The sequence below is a fragment of the Rattus rattus genome, chromosome 4 (genome assembly GCF_011064425.1).
Source record: "Rattus rattus isolate New Zealand chromosome 4, Rrattus_CSIRO_v1, whole genome shotgun sequence".
Lineage (NCBI taxonomy): Eukaryota > Metazoa > Chordata > Mammalia > Rodentia > Muridae > Rattus > Rattus rattus.
Genome location: NC_046157.1, coordinates 83,695,493 through 83,710,371, shown reverse-complemented (window position 1 = coordinate 83,710,371; position 14,879 = coordinate 83,695,493). Strand labels below are relative to the sequence as shown.

General features: G+C 50.7%; 2 protein-coding genes across 5 annotated transcripts in view; one reads left to right on the top strand and one right to left on the bottom strand.

Moving 5' to 3' along the window:
- Window positions 1-200: 200 nt before the first annotated feature.
- Gtpbp2 (GTP binding protein 2) lies at window positions 201-10,240 on the top strand. Of its 3 annotated transcripts, XM_032900644.1 has the most exons (13): window positions 201-289; window positions 725-848; window positions 4,149-4,175; window positions 4,845-5,029; window positions 5,313-5,421; window positions 5,585-5,782; window positions 6,071-6,245; window positions 6,400-6,619; window positions 6,926-7,061; window positions 7,206-7,264; window positions 8,152-8,323; window positions 8,634-8,798; window positions 9,030-10,240. In XM_032900644.1, the coding sequence occupies exons 2-13, from the start codon at window positions 744-746 to the stop codon at window positions 9,204-9,206; spliced, it is 1,728 nt and encodes a 575-aa protein (XP_032756535.1). In that variant the 5' UTR covers window positions 201-289; window positions 725-743; the 3' UTR covers window positions 9,207-10,240. The 3 variants fall into 3 exon arrangements, with proteins under 3 accessions (XP_032756535.1, XP_032756534.1, XP_032756537.1); XM_032900643.1 differs by lacking the exons at window positions 201-289; window positions 725-848 and adding an exon at window positions 1,988-2,276; XM_032900646.1 differs by lacking the exons at window positions 201-289; window positions 725-848 and adding an exon at window positions 2,056-2,241.
- A 2,101-nt stretch (window positions 10,241-12,341) lies between these two features.
- The window catches only part of Polh (DNA polymerase eta), a 32,541-nt gene continuing 30,003 nt past the window's right edge, over window positions 12,342-14,879 (bottom strand). For both annotated transcript variants that reach the window (XM_032900641.1, XM_032900642.1), the window contains one exon: window positions 12,342-13,808. In XM_032900641.1, the coding sequence (XP_032756532.1) occupies window positions 12,974-13,808 (835 nt within the window). In that variant the 3' untranslated portion in view covers window positions 12,342-12,973. The remainder of the gene's footprint in view (window positions 13,809-14,879) is intronic.

Below are 14,879 nucleotides of genomic sequence, written 5' to 3'. Positions count from 1 at the left end.
AGCAGAGAGGAGGCTGCTCTAAGTCAGAGCACACAAAGGTGACATCACAAAATGCATATTCATACAAAGGTAACCAGATGCAAAAGCAAGTGACTCACTACAAGCCAGGAAAACTATTTGCATGTGATGTGTATATAAGCACACTACATAAACATCCTATAGGCAGCCACCTTGTAAACAACCTGTCTAAGAAACTAGTCACCTATACCACTGCCATTCCCCAGGTCCCTGGTCTCCTGGCAGGCATCCTGTGACTTCGCTCCTCTGCCAGCCCTCACCACGTGTACCTGTAGGTAGGCTAGGTTGTTCAAGAATGGGTTCTATCGTGCCCCACCCCTTCTTAAAGGGAGGCATCCATTAAGGCGAATTGGGTGGGATGGCATTGTGTGTGACCGCTGGAAGATCTGCGGATAGTTTAAAAATAGTTATCGGTGGAGTGCAGTAGTTTCTGGCTGCTGAGAAGACAGGGCTGTTTGTGGTGATAAAGCGTGGGTGTGGGTGTGGGTGGGGGTGTCTCTTCTTTTCTATTCCCATCCTTTGAGGTGTCTCACTGAGTTCTCTAGTCTCCGTCTCTAAAAACTTTCTCTCCTGGCAATCCTGGGCTGGAGCTGTCCTCAGTCATACAGGATAGCATTCAGAAAAGACACCTGCTTTCCTTCATCTGAGCCCCAGGTAAATGGCTGACTTGCAAGGCTTTTCAGGGTTTGATTCTTTTGGTGTATAGCTGGTGTGGAAATTATCCAATGTGGACAGCAACTGCATGCTCAATAGACTCGTCTCCTTCAATGTGGAACTGTGAAGAAGTTATGGACTCAACCAGGTCTGAATGCCTGCAGAGTACACCAGAGGTAAGACAGTATTGGTGTTCCTACCTTACTGAGGAAAACTTTAAAAGTCTGGAGGCAAAGGCTGTTTTATTTCTTCACCTTGTTTGTGAAGAGAGGTGAGTGTGTGAGTCATAAGATAGCCACGGAACTGAGATTTGAACCCTGGCGTCCTGACTCTTCGCCCAGCAATTCTGCTTCTCCACTCTCCGCCTTTGGTGCCCTGTACACTGTTAATGCGCTTCGGGAGTTCTAAGAGACAGGAGACTAGAAAGACAAGAAGGCTAGAAAGACGAATCAGCAATTCCCTGGGGCCCTAGTTTCTATTCCTGGCCACTTTCCCCGCCCCCTGGTGGTTGACGTAACTGGAACCCAGCTCCGCCCCAAGTAGGGGCCAGGCCCCTCCTCCGGACAAGTTTAAAACCGAACTCTGTTTTCCGGGATTGGCTAAACTTCAAAACAAAGGGGAGGAGAGATACTTGCTGTAGGCATCTTCCAAACCTTAAGGCAGCCAGCTGGTTTATGGGTTCTGGACACGTGTCAGGCCACCGCGGTGCCTGGGGCTGCTAAAACCAAACCCCGGATTGTGCCAGTCTAGTAATAAAGCACTGACTATGGTGCAAGGGTGGTATAATCATCGTCACAATAACAGCTCTAATTATGCTATAACTACCATCTGCCTCCGCCCTAGCTTTTGCCCTGACTCACTCGACAGCACTCAGCCGTCGGGGAAGAAACTGAGGCAGAGGTGGAGCCAGCAGTCCGTCAGGTCCAACCGCCCCGAATTTTAACTTGTTGTTGATCAGCGCCGAGAGGTCAAACCCAGTTTAATTCTTATATAAGCCCTTCATCTCCGGTGACTGGCCCTAATCTCAGGCCACAGGGCTTTCCTACTGCCCCTAGAAAAGAAACCGCTGGCAGTACGGGAAATTGGATGAAGACTACAACTCCCTTTAGTCTTTGCGCTCAAGGCGCGTGTGCTGCCTACGCCCCCGAAGCCACCTGTTGCTCTCGCATAGCGATGACTCTTGGGAATTGTAGTTCGAACTCGCATTCTTTAGCATTAAATATCATAGCCGCGGACTCGGTATCCCTTGATGCCCTGCGGCTTGTTCTGACGCGACTAGGAGGACCAGGGAGGCAGGGGCGTGGCCTGCACTGGGCCACACCCCGCTCTCCTCCGGCTGGCCCGACGCGGCGGTGGCTGTAGGGGCGGTGGCAGTGGCGGGGGGGAGGGGTCGGGCGGGGGGCTGGTGGCAGCGGCGGATGGACTCGCGGGTATCGGAACTGTTCGGCGGCTGCTGCCGACCCGGAGGAGGCCCGGCCATGGGCGGAAACCTCAAAGCTCGGGGGGCCGGCGGTAGCAGCAGTTGCGGGGGCCCAAAGGGGAAGAAGAAGAACGGAAGGAACAGAGGAGGTAAAGCCAACAACCCTCCGTACCTGCCCCCAGAGGTGAGCACCTGAAAAGTGTCTGAGCCGTGGGGAACTACTCCTTCCGGTCCCCGAGTCTCCCAAGGAGGCGGGAGAGAGACAATTAATCCCCCTTTCCGGTGTCAAGACATCAGGGAGGAAGGACTGGGAAAGAGAACCCCTCTTCCTGTTCCAGGACCCTTACAAAGCGGGAACGTCAAGGCTGGACGATCTTTTTCAGTGTCAGGACCTCGGGGAGGGACTGCCCCTTTCACCTCCATCACCTTTGGATAAGTGGGAACGGGGGATCCTTTCCCCCGAGAAGAGCCGAGGATGTCTGAACCCTTTCTTATGCTGGTAGTGGGGAAGGAACACTGTACTGGGAAAAGAGGGCAGAGTAACCAACGCTTTTCTAAACTTGATCCACAGGGAGAAGGGGAGTAGCTGGGACAAGAGCAATGTGTTCCTTTCCTACCCTTCAGTACCCACACACATAAAACCAGAGATCAGTTAGACATAGCCCTCTGCCCTTTCCTTGTCCTGTGCAGACAGAGTCCCCATGAACCCACTCTTGAGAGTCCTTAAGGTAGAGAAGACTACTTTCCTTCCTCTTAAAATAGGAGAACCCAGTTGTGCGGTAGTGGGCTTGCCTTTAAATCCCATCACTTGGCAGTCAGAGGCAGGGGGATCTCTGAGTTCAAGGCCAGTCTGGTCTAAGAAGCAAATTACAGGACAGCCAGGGCTACAGAGAGAGAAACTTTGTTTCAGAAAACAAAGATGAAGAACCCAAGGTGGGAAGGGCTTCAGTCAGCGATTGACTTTTATGTACCACAGCGGTACAGGTTGTTGTTCCTGTTTATAGAATTCCGATCAGCAGGTGAGGTGATAATTTGGCATTTCTTACAACCTAACGTTGCGGTCCTAGAACCACACTTTGAGAACCATTGGCCTAGATCCTGGTTCTACCATCTTTAGAGTCAGCTATCCTAATGTTTACCTCCAGCAAAAGAGTAAAAAGGTTTCTATGTTGATGGAAAAAGAGCTCCCACAGGTTCCCTGGTGCGGTTGACATTATGGATAAGGACACTTATGAGGACTTTAAAACCTCATGATAACCAAGAGGAAAATAAAATGGCCAGAGAGGAGGAAACGCAGGCAGACAGTATCATTAATTAATCTCAGAACCTTTTGTCCAGGGGGTGGAGGGTGGTGCAGGGCAGGTGTGTGTGTGTCACACAGCCCAAACGGTGGCTTCTGCGCGAAGAGGTTATATGATGGTTTCCTGGTTTCACCTCGACTGAGGCATGAGAAGAGGATAAAAGCCACTTTGTGGAGTCTGTCCCTTAAGTTTCCTGGTTTGTTTGGGTAACTCCCAGCTTTGGAGTGCTGCTCCTCTCTTACCTGGGCCTCTTATCTTACAGGGCGTTTGTAGTGACCAGGGCTGAGTTCATGCTCTGGCTCTGTTCCAGGGTCACTGTGGCCCTCTTACACTTGATGGCATCAGCTGAGGGGGAGGGGCAAGAAGGAAGTCCTGTGTGCCGGATGGGTGTCAAAAGAAAGGCCTCAACAATCTGGATACAGAAAGAGAAACCAAAACCGAAAGCCCAGACCAAGCAGATGCTTTAGGCTGTGGAGGGTGGGGGCAGAGAGGTGGTCTTGTGTCTAGGAAGGACAGTGCTGAAGATTTGGGATCCTGTTCTTAGATAAATGGGTGGTTTGCTGTGTCTTTACCGGCCTTTCCTCAGAGGCCACACTGGAGCTTAGTAGGCTCTGTCTTCCACTGCCTCTGGGCAGATTCAGCACTGGCAGGTGCCACACATACACCTGCTTTAAATGTCCGAGGTCCTTGGGAATTGCGGGGAAGTAGGGATTGGGTGCGGACAGGTATGGTAACTGCGTCCTGTTTCTTTTCAGGCTGAAGATGGAAACATCGAATACAAAGTGAGTCTTGCGTTGGGGAGGAGAAGGGAATGGAGTAGCTGCCCTGTCAGTGTGAGGTGATTTCTCTTACGTCCCTCCAACTTCACGATGCAGCTTCACGCTGCGTGGTATCATGGGGAGCTCTCTGAAGCCTCCGTGTCGGGAAAGAATCGCTGCTAGTGTGGCTGGGGGAAGGGTTGGTTGGTTTAAGATTTTTAATTGGGGTGGTGGTGATAGACAGGCTTTCCCTGTAGTCTTGGCTGTCTTGGAACTCACTCCTTAGACCAGGTTGGCCTCAAATTCACAGAGATCCACCTGCCTCTGCCTCCCAAGTGCTGGGATTAAAGACATGTACCTCCCACTGCCAGGATAAAACTTAATTTTTAAGTATGTGCTTTTGAGTACAGGTACCCTTTAGAGGCCAGAGTAGGGTGTCCGATTTCCCTGAAGCTGACTCTTAAGGAAGTTGTCAGCTCTCTGACCTGAGTGCTGGGAACTGAACTTGGGTCCTCTGTGAGAGCACTATGCATTCCTAACTAATGACTGAGCCAACTCTTCGTGCCACGGAGGGGAAGGGTTGTAAGTGGACACAGTTGCTGGTTATCATAGCAGGACAGGAAGGGACCACATCTGAGGTTTGGGAGGAACAACCCTGATTTCTTCGTCTCATGGTACCACATCTGTCCTAAGCTGAAGCTGGTGAATCCATCTCAGTACCGCTTTGAGCACTTGGTGACGCAAATGAAGTGGCGGCTCCAGGAGGGACGCGGTGAGGCTGTCTACCAGATTGGGGTAGAGGACAATGGGCTGCTGGTGGGGCTGGCTGAGGAGGAGATGCGGGCTTCCCTCAAGACCCTGCACCGGATGGCAGAGAAGTATGCTTCCTCCTCCCCTCCCCCAGCCTTAGGGAGGGCTCATGCATACCTAGCCAGCCAGGTCCAAAAGGAGTCCAGTCGTTGCTCTCCTCTCCCCACTGTGCCTGGGCTCCCCACTCCCCTTGATTGAAGATGCTTGTTTCAAAAGCGGTGATGGCAGCAGAAGGGGTGGGGCCGGGCAGGCGTAGATTGCAAGGTGGTGTGAAGTTAAGCAAGTTGTCAGGAGCTCTGTGGTCCAGAGCTAGTCATGTGAAATATGGCAGCTGTGGCTTTTCTGTGACAGGGTTGGGGCAGACATCACTGTTCTTCGGGAGCGAGAGGTGGATTATGACAGCGACATGCCCCGGAAGATCACGGAGGTGCTTGTCCGAAAGGTCCCCGACAACCAACAGGTGAGCACAGGAAGACACCTCCAGCCCTCACTCCCATGGAAGGCTCTGCTGTTAGCTTTTCACTGACCTGGGGTCCTGAGGGCTCTTCAGGGGGCATCGGCACCTTCCACCTCCAGTGCGAGGCAAAGTGCTGGAGACCTCACCTCTGCCAATTCCTTCCCAGTTCCTCGATCTCCGTGTGGCCGTCCTAGGGAATGTGGACTCCGGGAAGTCAACCTTGCTTGGAGTCCTGACCCAAGGAGAGCTGGACAACGGGCGGGGCCGGGCCCGACTCAACCTTTTCCGCCACCTGCATGAGATTCAGTCTGGACGAACCTCCAGCATCAGCTTTGAGATCCTGGGCTTTAACAGCAAGGGAGAGGTGCATGGGCTCAGCGGGGCTCGGCGGGACCCAGTGGGCCAGGCTCTTGAGGGCTGGTGGAGGTGAAGGACCAAGGCGGGGGTGGGGTGTGGAGACCTTTTGGAGCCGTCTGAGGGCACTGTGAACACCTCTCTCCCTCTAAAAAGCCAAGTGAGAATCCACGGAGTTAAATAGAAAATGGGCTAAAGGTTACAAGATGGGGACTCCCTAGGACTAGACTAGGGCCTGATGACTCCTGAAGGGTTGGGGAGGTGCACAGGGACACTGAGCGCCCTGGCCCTGGGCTAGGTGGTGAATTACAGCGACTCACGGACTGCAGAAGAGATCTGCGAGAGCAGCTCCAAGATGATCACCTTCATCGACCTGGCAGGTCACCATAAATACCTGCACACCACCATCTTTGGCCTCACCTCCTACTGCCCCGACTGTGCCCTGCTCCTCGTCAGTGCCAACACTGGAATCGGTACGCGACACTGAGCAGAGGGCAGGCAGGGCAAAGGGAGGAGCTGAGTCTCTCTCCTGCCTGAGCCCCCTCAGAGCTGGGAGCAGCACCAACTCTTCCTTTTCCTTCCTCCCAAATTCTCTCTCCTGCCACCTGCCTCCTTTCTGTGAGGCAGCCGGCACCACACGGGAACACCTGGGGCTGGCCTTGGCCCTGAAAGTGCCCTTCTTCATCGTGGTCAGTAAAGTGGACCTGTGTGCTAAGACCACAGTGGAGAGGACAGTACGCCAGCTGGAGCGGGTCCTCAAGCAGCCTGGCTGCCACAAGGTCCCCATGCTGGTCACCTCTGAGGATGATGCTGTCACTGCTGCCCAGCAGTTTGCCCAGTCACCCAAGTGAGCCTGCCTCTCACCCTAAAGCCTTAGTGGACAGGGAAGGCTACCTCAGGGTCCAGGAGCATAGTGCCCCATGTCTAGGGCCAGGCCCACTATAGTTTAGTTCTTGGCTTTTCTTAGTTTGGGATTGTGGGAGGGAGCTAACCTGGGCTTTGTTGATGCCTGGAACCTTCAAGACATTAGCTGTTCATTTTCCCTGGCTTGCTCACAGTCAGAAAGGGGCTCTCTGCTCACTTTTTCCTGGGTGGGCCTCTGGCTACTGCTTCCTATCAAGACTATTTCATCCATGCATTTGTCTCTCCACAGTGTCACCCCTATATTCACACTGTCCAGTGTGTCCGGAGAGAGTCTGGACCTTCTTAAAGTCTTCCTGAATATCCTGCCGCCACTCACCAACAGCAAAGAGCAGGAGGAGCTCATGCAGCAGCTGACAGAATTCCAGGTGGTTGGTCTGACAAACAGAAGGCGGGGGTGGGGTAGGGTGGGGGCGTGGTGGATAGGCTCAGCTTCTGACAGGCTGAGCACATTTATAAAGGTTGGGGGGCAAGCCTGGGGGCAGGACACTGACAGTTTTCTTTGGCTCTAGGTGGATGAGATCTACACAGTCCCAGAGGTGGGGACCGTGGTTGGAGGGACACTATCCAGGTGACTGCTTCTTTGCTACCCACTCTGCCCAGCCCTCACTTGTTTTTTGTTTTTTGTTTTTTGTTTTTTTGGTTTTTTGGTTTTTTTAGTTTAGAATAGAGTTTATTTACGGGCATGGGAGGGGGACAGGGAAAGAGAGGGTCAGAGAAGTGGGTAGGGGGAGAGAGAGAGAGAGAGAGAGAGAGAGAGAGAGAGAGAGAGAGAGAGAGAGAGAGGTGGGGAGAGGGAGAGGGAGGGGTGCCGGCCGGGGACACGTGAGGAGAGGGGGAAAGTTGTTAGGAGGGGGAAAGGGAGAGAGAGAAAGGGGGCAGAGAAAGAAAAGGGGGAGAGAGAGAGAGAGAGAGAGAGAGAGAGAGAGAGCGAGCCCAGCCCTCACTTGGTACTGGAGACCCCTTGCATGAAGGAGCCCCTGGGGTTGAACTGTGCTAATCCACGGGATGCACTTGTTTGCCTCGAACTCAGAGCTGGAGGCAGCCCAGCACTCCTGGCTTACGAGGGCTGAGATGGGTACTGCTGCTCCAGGCCCCTAGGGCATATGGGTCATGGGGCTGTAGAGAGAAACTGCATTCAGCTGATGTCTCAGCAGGGAAATGAGGAAGAGACTCTTAATGAACCACAGGGTGACACCTAAGGGTAGAACTGTTCCTTTAGGGACGTGGTGTTAGCCAAGCCACAGGTATGCCTCTGCCAGCCATTACTGCTGGCCTTCAGAATCTGAATGCTAGGCTGGAAAACACAATCATCTCCCTACTTCCAAGCTGGAATTTGGGCTCCTTTGCCCCAATTCAAGGGACATAAGCCCAGAAGGGCAGGAGTGTTTTGAGTGACCTTGGCGAAGAAGTCAGAGGGACCTATGCTGACACTGCCACCTGCTGTCTGGGCTGCAGTGGCATCTGCCGTGAGGGGGACCAGCTGGTGGTGGGCCCGACAGATGACGGCTGCTTCTTGGAGCTGAGAGTTTGCAGCATCCAGCGCAACCGCTCTGCCTGCCGTGTGCTTCGAGCTGGCCAGGCGGCTACGCTAGCCCTTGGAGACTTTGACCGTGCACTGCTGCGCAAGGTGAGGTGGACAAGTGGGTGGAAGGGAACACAAGAAGCATCTGGAAGACTGGCTACTGAGCGAAGATGCAGAAACTCAAGGAAGCATGGTCTCTACCTCAGTAGTGTAGGCCTGTTATATAGACTACTGAAAGGGCTTGGGATGGTCAAAACACAGGTCCTTAAATTCCCACAGTGCTCTCCTCTCCCAGGCCTTTCTTAGGAGGTGTGTAGAAGAAAAGGGGATCCGGGAGTTCTAAAGGGTACAGAGTGACTGGAAAGAGTCTAACACGAGGTTCGCCCTTCGTGAACCTGGGCCTATTCCTCCCCAGGGCATGGTGATGGTAAGCCCTGAGATGAACCCCACCATTTGCTCCGTGTTCGAGGCAGAGATAGTCCTACTGTTCCATGCCACCACTTTCCGGCGGGGATTCCAGGTGACAGTACACGTGGGCAACGTACGTCAGACAGCAGTGGTGGAAAAGATCCATGCAAAGGTGAGAGGGACCTAGCCATGCTCCCTTTCTTCAGGGAAAGTCTGTATTCTGACTCCATACAGGAGGAAAGCCTAACATCAGACCTGGCTGAGATCCCCTGATCACATAGAGGGAGCAAAGCTCCCCTAGGGTGGGGAGCAGCCCGCCTGGGGGCCTCACAGGTCAAGAGTCAAGGTTGACAGAATGGGATGGGAGGCACTCGCCAGGGCCGTGACCACTTTTCTCCTGAAGGACAAGCTGCGGACAGGGGAGAAGGCAGTGGTACGTTTCCGTTTCCTGAAACACCCAGAATACCTGAAGGTGGGCGCCAAACTGCTGTTCCGGGAGGGTGTTACCAAGGGCATCGGTCATGTCACGGATGTACAAGCCATCGCAGCAGGAGAAGCCCAGGCCAGCATGGGCTTCTGAGTCCTCAAAACAGCTCTACTGCTGTTCCTACAATACATAAGGTGACTTCCGGCCATGCTGCCCACTGTTGGCGGCTCTGTGTGTTAATAGGCTAGGGAGAGGAATGTCTGCTGCCACTGCTGCCTGCCACACTTCTGGAGAGGTGTCAAGTTTGGTGTGGCCAGGGCGGGCAGGCCTGAGGGAGAAGACACTTCAGGCAGTGCTCAGCAGCCGTGTGCCCCCTGGTTGGTTCATTAAGCCTGGCAGCTGCACAGTCTTGTCTACTGGAGGGAGCAGAACATAGCCATCTTGGCTCACCATCAGGACTGGGCATGACTCACCAGTGTGGTCTCTGCACTTCAGGAATTGTCAACAACTGGGGTGGACCTTGACAGCACTTCTTTTTATACCTCTTCTCAAGGCCACGTAAGTTACCTATCTCTACCTGACTATGGATAAAAGACAGTGCTCCTAGCCATCCGGTGGACCCAGGGACTGAAGAAATGGCACAGAGACCGTGAACGACTGTGCTCCTACCCTGTGTTGATCCTGATGCATATTCCTGCTTCATTTCCTTCTCTCAAGGGCCATTTCCCCAGACCCTCCTGTCATAGGCCCCACTTGGTGCTATTTGTGGTGCTGGCTCAGGCGTGGGGTTGCCAGGCTAAGCCTTGGCACACCAGAGGCCAGCTGCATGTCAGTTTCTTCCCACCCCGTTATGCTGGCTTCCGTGCTAATCAAATAGTGTGGTAGCCGCAGGACCTAATGCAGTTTGTGCATCCTGGGGTCCTCATCCCCAATCCTGCTCTTAACCTAAAATTTTCTCGTTTTAGTACTTTGTAGTGACCACCCCTTCCCTCTGTTGCCGGGAACCAGGAGGAAAGGGAAGGATGTCCTATTTCCTGTTCTAGGCATGGACTCCTCCTTACCCTTGTTAGCATCCTGGGTTCCCGTGAACTCAGGGATTTGTTGAAGATTCTCTGCATATATATATATATATGTATATATATTTAAATACACATATATATTGTACAGAATAAAAATGTTTTATTGGACAGTGTGCTTATGCTTAAGACACAGGCTCAACCTCCAAGGCTAGATTCTGGTCAGGATTAGAAGCAAGTGACACCCTTCCACTGAACTCTGAATAATTGGGATAGAAGCCATCTGTTATCTCATTGGCTGTTCTTGTCCTCTCCCCCATAGGCTCTGTTGTGTGTGCTCTGACGTGTTTTGCATCATTCTTTGAGCAGAGCATAAGGTGAAAAGGCCTTAACCAAGTTATGGACCTGTCAGTGGTAACAGTGAGAACGCTCTCCTCATTTTTCTAAGAATTTAGAGCCTAGATTCTTGAGGTACCCAGGGCCACTTTAGCCTCAGCCTTTTCTATTTCTGTGTTCAGAATATAATACATTTTGGAGTCCAGGGCATTGTACGTGCTAACCAGACACCAACTGAGCTCTATTCCCAGGCTTTCGGACTGTCCCATATCAAATACGGTCTAAGGCCAATAATGTCTGGTGCAGAAGTAGTAGGGACTCTGTCCTGAGTACTGATCCTGGCAAAACAAATGAAACATGGTCCAAGGCTGTGTAGCATTTGGCCTTCAGAGCCTTTTTTGATTTTGAGTCTAGCCCAGGCTGGACACAAACTTGCTATGTAATTGAGGATGACCTTTTGCTCAGTCCTATGTAGCTCTCCAATGGTGCAGTTGTAGGCATCATGTCTGCCTTTATACCATACACACCAAGGCCAAACCCAGGCCTTTCTGAACTTTAGGAACCAACTGAGCTATGGCCCCAGCCCTAGTTTTAGTACTTTTTTTTTTTTTTAATCCTTTTTTCCGGAGCTGAGGAACGAACCCAGGGCCAAGCAAGTGCTCTCCCACTGAGCTAAATCCTCAACCACTAGTTTTAGTACTTTTACACAGGCTTTTGGCTATACAGTGGTCCTCCCACCTCAGCCTTCTCCTTTAGTTAGGATTACAGGTACATATGTGCCACCATATCTGACACAGTTTTTAAAAAATAGTCTTTATTAAAGGTGCACTTTTAGTTCTGTCATTTGAAGCAGAACTCTGTGAACTCAAGGCCAGTTTGGTCTACAAAGCAAGTTCCAGGACAGCCAGGACACAGAGAAACCCCATCCCTGCAAAACAAAAAATACCATTGGTTTAATTATTAAAAAGCCTGTGGGTAAAGCTTTTATTAGGAGCATTGAGCATTGAGGAAGGCAAGGTCACCTTTCCCAGCACTGTTTACAGCACTGCCCCGTAGGCTGTGCAATAGGGGCAGCTCTGCCCATAAACAAGGTACACTGCTGCCTGTGCCCCCTGGTCACGAGCCACCCCCGCCTGACTCTCCCACCTATCTCTAAGGATCTGTGTCTAAGGCACCTGAGTGTCTGCTTCTCTTTGGAGACAAGGTCTCACTGTCTTGCCCAAGCTGGCCTGGAATTTAATTCCAGATCTGCCTGCCTCCATCTCCAGAATTCTAGGAGTACCATGGTCACATCTGGCTCTTTACTTTTCTCTTTTTCAAAGTCATGCTAGGCAAGTACTGTACCACTGGGTTACATCCTAATCGTGTCCCTCATGCAGGCCAGGCTGTCTCACCAAGGATGATTTTAACTCCGGAATGACTTCCCTTTCTCGACCCTTAAAACTGTTGGGATTACAAACATGTACCAAACACCTGATATCACTACTTTTCAACTCCTAGACTGTGACAGTGGCATGGGGCGGTGGCATGCACCTACCATCCTAGCACACAGGAGGATCATAGATGTGACAGCAGTCTAGCCTACCCACCCCAAAATGTCAGAAAAAAACACTGGTAAGCACTTTACATTAATAGAACATGTAGGGGAGTAAAATATTCAAGTCAGGCCCTCAGAGTACATTCTTGTTGTCTCTATGGGCAGTTAGATCTATAGTTTTTTATTACACACATTCAAACAACGTCAAGAACATATTCCATGTAATGCACTGCAGGAGTTCTTGCCGTTAAGAAACTATAAATCTAGGAAGAAGCTACACACTAAGATCCAAGGCAAGGGGGTTGGGGATTTAGCTCAGTGGTAGAGCGCTTGCCTAGGAAGCACAAGGCCCTGGGTTCGGTCCCCAGCTCCGGAAAAAAAAAAAAATCCAAGGCAAGGATGGTTCCTCCTAACCACTGAATCTCGTCTTTGAGACCCGATTACTGAGTAAGTTGATTTGTATTTATGTAGGGGAGATGTGTGTGCTACTTTCCTACCCATGAAACCTACTACCCGATTCATACATAATTCAGTCATGTAATTTATCAGAGAGGCCTAAGAGATTTAATCCCAAGGCCTGCATGGCTGAGGAAGACTGCTGGATCCGTCGCTTCAGCCGTTAGTACTTGCCCATCTTGATAGTCCTTACTTTGAACTGGGAAGTGAACATGGGGCCCCGCACATGCTGTCCTAAACAAGTGAGCCATATGTCCAGCCCCATTTTCCCCCTTTTCTGTTTCAATCTTTTGCGTTACACCCCTAAATATATCATGTTTAGTCCTTAGTCAATATTATAGGGAGGAAAGTGCGATAGCTCGAAGCTGAGGGAGTTTGCCATGGTCCCTTATACCTTTTATGACACTGTATCCCCCTAAAGATTAAAAACATTTTGATCAGCAACAGGATCAGAATCCCATTGGAAAAAAGAAAAAAATAATGTATTAAAATTTCATAGTTCCCTTGAGTAACCAACGTGATTCCATCTCTTAGAAATAAAACAGTAAAGTTCTCCTGCAGGCCCGAGGGCAGCACTAATGTGTCAATGGCTTAAAAAATGATTCCAGTGTCTGCATGCCGTGGGGCCTAAGGCGTTTATTACTGGAAGCCAAAGGACTCTTGGGATTTCTTTTGCCCTGAGGAGACACGGGGACAGCCTGGGGGACAGCCTGGGGTTTTGAAGTACAAGGCTGCAAAAAAGACTTCTGCAACTCCAGTGCAAAATGGTAGTCCAAGTGCTCTGGCATGTCCCACACTGGAACCAGGGAGTCACACTTCTCACAGAGCACTTGGTCCTCAGCTGCCCTTTGGGTCACCTCCTGAGAGTTGTAAGCTAAAGAACTGTTCCCAGCCACATTCACTTCTGTAGAAACTGCTTGAGAGGATACTGGCTTGCACACTTCTTCACAAGAAGCACGGCTGTCTGCACTGTCTGTGGGGAGACGGCTTGGTTGCACTGCAGAGCTGGCCTGTGGAGGGCACGGAGCCGCAGCCTTGCTCAGCTCTGTGTGCTGTAGCAGCAGACTCTTCTGCTTGAAGAAAGACTTAGTTCCTGGGCTTCCGCTGGTTTGGAACAGAAGGGAAGGCTTGGATGATGACTTCTCCACCTTAGGAGGTACAAAGGAAGTCTCTCTCATTCTCTGCCTCTTGGCAGCCTTTTGAAAAAAAGACTCTAGGGATGTGGCTGCCTCTTTAGACGTGGGAGCAGCCAGGCCAGGTTCCTGAGTCCTGGTCCCCAAGCTCGCAGCTGGCACCTTTGGCTGACAACCGGAGTCACTGCTCAGGAATACAGTGATATCCGTGCAGGCTGGAGGGGCAGAAGCAGAGAACTTGGTAGCACAGAGGAAGAGCATTGTGAGAGGAGGGGACCTGTGTACAAAGGAAGAACAAGGAAGTTACCATCATTGTTTCAAGAGCTCAGATTCAATTAATAGATTACAATTCTGGTTCTATCATGAAAGGAAATTTTTTTTTTAAATAATTTTTTAAAGACTTTTCATTTATTTTATGTGAGTACACTGTAGCTGTCTTCAGACACACCAGAAGAGGGCATCGGATCCCATTACAGATGGTTGGGAGCCACCATGTGGTTGCTGGGAATTGAACTCAGGACCTCTGGAAGAGCAGTCAGTGCTCTTAACCACTGAGCCATCTCTCCAGCCCCTAGGAAATTGTTCTTATTGCAGCGTTTCACAGCCATTAGTGTGTATCATGTTAATATTAAAGTAAGTGGACTGGGATAACAGAATTTGAGTGTCTAGCAGGTTCCTGGCTTAGGGTGGGGCAGCACTCTCTCTCACTGCTAAGTGCTAGATCACTGAGAGGACCCATTAGCACAGGTTGCTGTAATTAGGAGATGAGGCAACAGACTTTGGGTTTGTTTTTTGTTTTCTGAGACAGCGTCTCACTGTGTAACTCTAGCTAGCCTGGCACTATGTGGAGCAACTTGTCTCCTGAGTTCTGGGACTAAAGCTATGCCCATCACACCTAGCTTGGGGCCACACAAATGTTATTCAAGGCAACACTTGAGGTCATTCCCAGCTACATAAAAAAGCTTGCCAGCCAGTTGGTCCTGTGGGTGAAGGTACTTGCCACCAAGCTAGGTGGCCTGAATCTGGTTTGTAAGACCAACTCAGAGATTTCACATGTATACACAAAATTAGTGAAAAAAATTCCAATCTTAATCCACGATTATGGAATTTTTCAAGTTAAAATTTCCTATCAAGATTTTGGTTTCAAATCTCAGTCCTAGAAACATCAGGCAGTGGTGACTACACAGGGACACTCTTCTCAAAAACAAAGAAATAAACAAAACAAAACAAAAAACCCTCTCCTCACCCCACCTCTAAAAACAGTTCATTATGTATCTCTCTGCACTGAGCTTCAGAATATAAAACATGCTTTTATACACAGGTTAGTTCTTCAGTCAGATAAAAGCAA